The sequence below is a fragment of the Channa argus genome, chromosome 8 (genome assembly GCF_033026475.1).
Source record: "Channa argus isolate prfri chromosome 8, Channa argus male v1.0, whole genome shotgun sequence".
Lineage (NCBI taxonomy): Eukaryota > Metazoa > Chordata > Actinopteri > Anabantiformes > Channidae > Channa > Channa argus.
The window spans coordinates 22,606,382-22,614,871 of NC_090204.1; the positions used below are offsets into that span (position 1 = coordinate 22,606,382).

General features: G+C 43.0%; 1 protein-coding gene across 4 annotated transcripts; it reads left to right on the forward strand.

Moving 5' to 3' along the window:
• Positions 1-5,915: 5,915 nt before the first annotated feature.
• LOC137132176 (regulator of G-protein signaling 5-like) lies at positions 5,916-7,764 on the forward strand. 4 transcript variants are annotated; one of them, XM_067514390.1, is made up of 5 exons: positions 5,916-6,064; positions 6,309-6,392; positions 6,485-6,546; positions 6,709-6,875; positions 6,972-7,764. In XM_067514390.1, the coding sequence occupies exons 1-5, from the start codon at positions 6,021-6,023 to the stop codon at positions 7,185-7,187; spliced, it is 573 nt and encodes a 190-aa protein (XP_067370491.1). In that variant the 5' UTR covers positions 5,916-6,020; the 3' UTR covers positions 7,188-7,764. The 4 variants fall into 4 exon arrangements, with proteins under 4 accessions (XP_067370491.1, XP_067370488.1, XP_067370489.1 ...); XM_067514387.1 differs by having other exon boundaries at positions 5,939-6,148; XM_067514388.1 differs by having other exon boundaries at positions 5,939-6,142.
• Positions 7,765-8,490: the final 726 nt, after the last annotated feature.

Here is an 8,490-nt window from a genome sequence, read left to right on the forward strand (position 1 = left end):
TACAGACCACTGGATGTCAGTCGCAGATTTTACTCAAAAGTTTAAGTGAAAAACTCTGTACATCAACTGTGATGTAGCTCATTCAGAGCAAAGATGTGAGTGGGACAATGTCTGGCATTAGGTCATAAAATGCTTCAGGCAACAAAATAATAAATCTATAAATACCAGACCGACCTCTGAAACAAACTAACTTAAATCAATCATCCAGCCCTTTTGTTTGGATTCTCATTCTAAACTTTCATTTCGCATTTTGGGCAAATCCACAGGCAAGAATTTCCCAGCAATTCATCTGCCTCCTTCAATGTTTCCATCCGCTCATTCGTTTAAACGGGCTTGCAAACGTCCCCTTCCGCTCTTCACTGACTCACCCCTATGAGGGACCTTCAGAAAAAAACAAACAAGCTGATGTAATGCCAGGAAACATTGCAGACATCTCCTCTGACATTGACCTTAACACTGGGATTTTTTTTTTATTTTTATTTTTTACCTATTTTACTTTCCCTTTTCCGCCATATAGAGGTCATGAACGCAAACAGGCAGGCAGAAAATGCAGCGCTGTTACTGAAACATGGCACAGAAGGCTGCAGGAAAGCTTGTCCACATTTGTCTCTATTTAGATTTTAATGACTGCACAGTGCAGTACACTGAAAGTTCACACATAAGACAGTGTCGTCAGTCCAGTTAGCGTGTGCCAGCAGCTGCTCGGTGTATTTGCTCTGCTGCCCCTGTGTACATTCTGTATTGTGTAAGTGAATTGCAAGCGGCATCACAAAGCATAGCATAACATCTGGTTAATGCTTCATGTGGAAATAAAAGAGTCGAGCATGTGGAGAGTTGAATCGTCTTTCAGGCCACAAACAGAGAGACGAGGCACAAATGTTCGTAGCATTTGTGACCCTCTGTTAAACAGCAAACGCACACCGGAATCTGAAGTTAGTATTCTGGTTATATCCATCAAGGGAAGACTGAGAAACACTTTATATTTCAAGTGTTCCCATCTTTTGCTTATGTTAGAGATGCAGAAGGTTTTTATTTAGTTATTTCAGGTTTTCGTACCAACTTTTTAGGAACTGGGGTTGTACTTTAGTAAGTCAACTCAGACTAATATGGTGTATTAGTCACTTTTTGGCATTGTAGTCACCACCAATAAAGCAGATTGATAAATGGAAACAGATGACAGATGACTTTCCTTTGCTCCTTGACCTACTCTCTATGCTAATATGAAGCTCTTATGCAGCTTCGGAAGGAAAGATGGCTAATAACAGATTCTCATCAGCGTGCAATTCACCAACAGATAACTCGCTGTTGGTGGTAATTTTATCCACTGCCGCCCTGTTTCCATGGCAATGGTGTAAACGAGGTTTCAGGGACCTCCCCTGGTTTGTCATCTTTGAAAATATTTCAATAAGAGCAGCACAAACTGCACATCGCAACGAGAGGATGTACCCAGTCCTGCTTTGTCATTTCCGCGGCAGAATCCAGATGGAGGCAAAGCTGCACGCTGAGTTAAAAATGAAGCTTTGTCTCCATCACAGCTGAGTCCAAATGAAACTGAAAGGTCTTTACCAGGGCTGTAATGGACAGCCTGAGATGAAGAGATGAGGACTTCCAGTTTGAGGTAGCATGAGGTAAAAGGACTCACGCAAATGATATGAATAGGATTGTGGCTGGAGGTAAAGTAAGGTTCTGACACGCGAGTGTCCTGAACTGGCCTAAGCTTTGATACAGTCCCACAGGCGACAAAGCAAACTTGGATTTAAAACGTGCTCTTTTATTTGAAACTCACTCATACACTTCACTTCTGAATTATCTGAATTATGGCCCGTCAATATTCTGACATGACACACACTGAAAATAATCATTTAGATTTGTTCAGTAAAGTATGATTCATAGATGTAACAAAATGTCTCTTTCGTGGTTTTGATCCATGGACAAGTTTGAACACGTTTCTACTAGGATTTGGCTGCCAAAGACACAAGGCCGCTGTCACTGAGAGGAGAAAAAGGCTCGAGAGCCTCTTAAGGAACATGATCGGGTTAAAGATGTGAACATTGCTGCTATTAGCCCCTCACCCGCTGAGCAGCTCTGTTGCGAGCAAACATTTATCTTACATTTATATAATTAAAGAGGGCCGGGCTTCCCGTCAGCTACTCTCCAATTTTCGAATCACGGGAGACGGTGGACAAACAAGTAGGCGAAGAAGAAGGGCAGCAAGTGCCAGAGCAGTTTTTCCTATTGAAAACATCAACATGCAGTGTGTCGAATTCTGTCGATTAAAACGAGGGTATTTGCTCGTAAAGTGCACAAAAATAACAAGGAAACATATCAGCAGCTACAATTTGGTCTTTAAGATTGACTTGTCCACCAATCTTTGTCCAGCTTTTACAGAGCTGTGACATAATTCAAATGTGTTTTTTAGGTTTTTCCTGATCAAACACTGAATATAAAGACGACCTTTGTATGTACTGTAATAATAATAATGAGCCTGATTGTCTACAGTCGCTCTCAATCAAACTTGATTGAGAGAGAGTCTTCTTAGGACTTAAAAACCAAGCAAAATTCCTCCAGGGTTTTCTAAGAAAAGCTTCCATGTTACAGTGGTTACCGAGAGCATCCTAGTTCATCAGACAGTGAGTCAGAGTCTGTAATCAATGACTGGTTAATCTATAAATACATAAATGCGTACAAGTAAGAAAAAGGTGACGCGTCGGTGTAAAAGAATGCACAACCGTCCAAGGACAACGGTTGGCATCACCCGATGACAAATAATCAAGGTCTGTGTTGCTAAGACCTCAAAAGGCTTTTTTTCTGAAAAAACAGGATGAACGCCTTCACTCGTGGGTTTATTTCAGCTTTTACATCTGTCATCTTCTTGCAACATGACTTATTATTGTGTTGAAAAGCAAATTACTCAAGGACAGCGAGCCTACGGGTGGTATGCTCTCATTTTGGGTGTTTTGTCTGTACAGTAGAAATATCGTTGGAGCGTGTAGAGATGTAAGGTGTAAGGTTCTTTCTGGTTTGACCAATTTGGTGTGTGTGTGTGTGTGTGTGTGTGTGTGTGTGTGTGTGTGTTGAAAGAGCCGGCGTCAAGGGCAGTGAAAATGATTATACTTATTCTTTTTGTTTTCCCGTTTCCGGTCGGACTAATGGAAGCAGTGTGCTGACATCATAGTATGAGTAGGCGAGTGGGTGGCAGGGTTCCCCCAGGCCTCTCAGACAAGCCTTTTGTTTCTCCACGGCAACCGATGGTGCAATTAAGTCCCCAGCACAATGAGCGTGGACACGTTAGGTAATCCCTGCGCAGCTGTCTTTCTCGCCTGCCACAGCCTTCCACTCTACATCAGTTGAGTCAATCTCATCACTTCTGCCTCATCCTGGCGCGTTGTGAACTCTCTCTTGCTAAATGCATCGTGCATTACAGGCAAGCGCCCGTTTGCCCTGCTGCCTTTTTAGATCCCAGATCGGAACTTCCTAAGTCCTCGTTCAGCCGCGGTCGTCCATCTAACTTGCCACAGATATGGACGTTGTCCTTCCATCTCTATCGTTAGGTTTGTCTGAGCTCAGGCAACAACGTTAGGAAAAGATCATAGTGATTCACTTTTGAACCTATAGCTCGTTTTAAGCACAGAAACAACACTACAGCACTGGGTGACATGTTCCTCTTTTTATGATGGACATGTGAAATATAAGACCTGTGACTCAATCACACAGAGTCTAATGCCTGAAAACCCCATTAGTAGAATTAATCTGCTGCTCAAGATTAAATGTAATATATTATTACTGAAAGCTTTATCTTTCTTTGTTTTGTGGTTTGGCCACATGGGGGCAGCAGAAACACACGGTCAATCAACCCCGTCTTTATAAATGACCTTCCCCTGCAACTTAACTGCAATCGCGACTTAATGCGTGTTCACACTAAAGTCTTGCTGTTCAGTCCTTCCACTCTATCGCGGTTCACAAAAAGAACTGGATAACGAATCAAGCCATTAAAACTAAAATGTGCCGAGCTTTTCTCGACTTTCCAAACATAATTTAACCAATTGAATCATTTCCTGGAAACAATACATGGGGCTTGTAATGCTCAGAAAACAGATTGACATTAACATTTTATAGCTTCTGGTTTGCAGCTGTTCTGCTAAGCCCACCAGCAGGCTACCGAATAGACCCAGGGTCATGGGGGCCTTAAATAAAAAGAGAGTTAGCACAAACATGGCCATTATAAGAAAAAAGGACGTTTTTGGAATTGTTAACAATTCAAACTATAAATGTTGTGTATAGCAAAAATACTAAGACAAGATTGTGATGAGAGTACTATGAAATACTGTAAATAAACTGTATTTGTGCAATAGAAGACATTGAATATTGCTTTTGTGTTGCATGTAAGACGAGTTTGTAACTTTCTTTTACCAGATCTATATAGTAAGAATGAATTACTTGACTGTTATCTACATGGCTCTTTCTGAACATATCTGTACTTGTAAAACCAATCTTTGAATCAAAACTACTGTGTGTGACATTTCTTCACACCACTTGCATTTACCAACAAGCGGAGCCCTTAGTGCCCACTGTTGCCATTCACAAAGCTGATTTCACCCACAGCGTATCACACAGCTCTGCTGCGTCGCAATTCCTCGAAATGCCTACGGTTAAACACAATGGGCGCATTACAATGTTTCCAGTGTCATCTGAGAAATAGCGGTTGGAGGTCGTACAGTAAACTGCTCACATGTCTGTGCTGGCTCCTGTGGCTCTGGGTCTTGGTGCAGCATGAAACACATGAATAATAACGGCCATTATGATGAATCAGAAGTGTTGCATCTCTGATTTAATAAAAAAAAAAAAAAAGCTAGGGGCCACTGATGATCATCCCCATTCTAGAGTTGTCTTTCTTTAATCTGAATTATATGACAAACACATGGGAGATACGCAGAACGCAGCCCGTCGCACAGGAAACTGCTCTTGGCTGTACATCCAGCCTGCTTACAGTAATGTAACTGCACTTGACCAGCACTCCCATTTCCTTCCCATCATTCCCAGGATTTAACACCATTATCACAGCCATAAAGAGGCTGAGGATTATTGTGTTGACCAAAAGAAAAGGTGCTCTATCAACCTGCCCATGTCTTCAAATATGACTTTCTTTTTTGCAAAGAAACCCCAAGAACCAGCTGTCGAGAGCTGCTCTGACTACACAGTGTCGTCAGAGGGTCACTCAGTTGTGTCACACGGATTCGTTGAAACCCATTTCTTACACAGGAGGAACAAGTTGTGGTTAGATGAGGGGAAACATTTAAAAGTGTTCATATGTGTCATGTTTCATTCAAGGGTAGAAAAGCTGTGAAAGGTTAAAGTCAGTTTAAAGCTGCCCATCTCTATAAATATGCACCAAGGAGAGAAAGGAGGACCAAGAAACCGGGGCAAACAGCAAAAGGAGCTGTCGAGAGTCGGGGGGGGAGTGAGTTGGTTGCCCCAGTAACCAGTTGCAGTTACGTGATGAAAACATATGAGAGAACTCGAATATATAAGGAAACTATTGGTATTGGTGTGAAAAGGCAAATGTGTGATGTTGCGTTCTCTTGGTGTGTGTTACTTAAAGTGTACAAAAATACCTTAAAGCTGAGCCCATTTAAAAAAAAAGCAAACGCTACACACAGCCTACACGCTGACTGGCCGTTTATTTTCCAGTTTCGTGTTGGTAAAGAAAATGTCACTGTGGCATGTTTGTAGGGGCACAGCAGAACAACACAGCCAGGATTATCAGTGGCTTTCATCTTCTGACCGTAAATTCCCACCCTTGTCCTTGCATATCCTCCTCTATTTTCTCTCTCTCTCTCTCTCTGAGTGTGTCGCGCTCTCTCTCTTCGATTGGCTGCCAGGCCTGATGACACATCGGAGGCAGGGCAGGAAGGGCTATAAAACCTCGGTTCCAGCTCTGTCCAGGCACAGAGAACATTCTTACTGCGCTGCACTAAACGGATATAATAACCACCACCCAATCGAAACACCCCCTTGCTGCTATGTGTAAAGGACTAGCATCCCTGCCTACCTGCTGCTTGGAAAGGTACCTTCACGCAAACACCTACATGGCTGATGTTTGTGGAGTGCAGGATGTGGAAGACAGCACTGCTGCCTTATCTTTGTGCGTGTGTGTAAGCATTTGAGAAGTGTCAGTTTTAGCTTGTGCCAAATCTAAAGATTTTGCATGTGATGTGAATTCGAGCGATGGTTCGACGGCAGCATCAAGGGGGGAAAAAAATATTAATCTGTAGTGCTTTTTTTTTGTTGTTGTTGTTGTTCCTTCACAGAGCCAAGGAGCTGAAAGCAAGGCTGGGAAGCATTTTGCAAAAGTCAAACTGGAATCTACCCTGCTGCAAAATAGGAAAAAATAAGTAAGAACTCCAAATACTGTGCTACATAACATTTGTTTTACATTTGCTGCTGCCTGCTTGATCAAATCTAATCGTACTTCATGTATTTTCAGGCCCAGCCTGGAGGAATGTCTGAGGTGGAAAGAATCCTTTGAAAAACTTCTCTCCAGCAAATGTAAGTAAATATTAGCTTCTTTTTTTTTTTTTTCTTTTGGTCACATTTGCACTGTTAAAAACAGACATAAGTGGCGGTAAAGCAGCACCGCACACATGACTGCACATGCCCCTGTGGATCCATAAGGTTCTGTGAGTAATCACATTTCCCGTCTTTGCTCAGATGGACTGTGCGCCTTCACAGCCTTCCTGGTGTCTGAGTTCAGCGAGGAGAACATCGCGTTCTACTTTGCCTGCGAGGATTACAGGAACACCAAGTGCCTCAGTAAACTACCTGCTAAAGCCCAGACGATCTTTGATGAATTCATCTGCAGCGATGCTCCCCGGGAGGTGAGAAACATGATATGATCAGTCTATAGAGCTGCTGCTTGTCCATTTTCTTTCGGGGCCTCATCCGCTAACATCGTCCTCCCCTTTGTTTTGTAGATTAATATTGACCACGAAACACGCGACATCACCAAAGCCAACATGACGGCGCCGTCACCATCCTGCTTCGACCTGGCCCAGCACAAGATCTACATGCTCATGGCCAAAGACTGCTACCCTCGCTTTCTGCGCTCTCCAGCCTACAGGGATCTAGTGTGCCAAGCCAAACCCGGCACCAAGACGACCAAGCAGCCCTGGCAGGAGAAGAAGGCGTGAAATCTCCCCTTTGAGCTCGATTGAAAAAAGATTGTAAGTGGCCGCCTTACAAAGTTGAGAAGGCAATGAGAGGCACGGCATTATGAGGCAGGACGCTGCATGCAGATGCAGAGATTGTGAGGAGAGCAGCGAAACGACGAGCGCATTCTGCAGACGGAGTCTCTTTGACGGTTTGGGCAGACGGAGGAGAAAAGGAAGACAGACAAGTTGGAGGGTGACAACGTGAAGTGGACAGCTGTGTGAACGAAGTCTGCACAGCAAAGTGCAACCGACTGACAATCCAACCTGGCGACAGGAGAAATGAGCACTTTCCTTTGCCATCAGGCAAACGTTTGTGGTTGTGATGTGCAGTGTCCCCCCTGTTGATTTTGTACACTGTTTGTGAAGAGGCATGTTGATGATTTCATGAATTTCTATTTATTTGTACTGTATTTATTTGCCAACAATATATTTCTTGCATTTTTACCAAACACAGATGGAAAACAATGTGCAATTTAACTTATAATATTGTAATATTTATATAACTGTTGTTGTGGGGTTTTTTTTAAGTACCAGAAAATAAATTATTTAAAAATTACATCCTGGCAAAAAAAAAAAAATGTGTTTTTTTTTAATTGAGTTGTTGAGCAGAGTCACAGAATTACAACAAAATAACAACATACTACTAGTTTCTCATTCACCCTAATGACATAAAACCTCACAGTTACATATGAGTGAAGTACCCACGTTAAATTATGCATAATCCTTCACATTACCTGATTCATTTGCTCTCTGCTATGAGGCGTCGTGCAAAAACTGTTATTCACCCAGGAGCCTGCTCACAGCCTTTGTCTCACATCGTGTGGATGAGAAAAGCGGCGTCTAGCAAACAGAGCGCACAAAGCAATGATGAGGCAGCGTTCACCTAATAGGAAGAGCCATAAAACTTTATTAGAACGTTAGCAAATGTTTGCACGAGCCATCAACTTCAGGTGTTGAGTAACAGCAAAGCTGCCACCAGGCTGGGCCGCAACCCCTGCTGACTGCAAAACACACAGGAAACGCAGAGCAGGGAGATAAAGCCCAACTCTGCAGAGCCTCCGGTTGGGTAACAGGGGCCGATGGTTGAAGCGATAGCACTGGTTATCTAATGTGTTCTCATTAAAATGTTAAGCTTTGCCGCTATGATTACTTTGCTGCTTTAGAGTGTAAAATGTGACCGAATGTCTACTTTGTGTATTCAGATGTCATCAGTGAAGAATGGAGCCGCTGCCAGGTGGACGACAGCTGCTCCACCGGCCTCATGCACATGGACATCTCATAA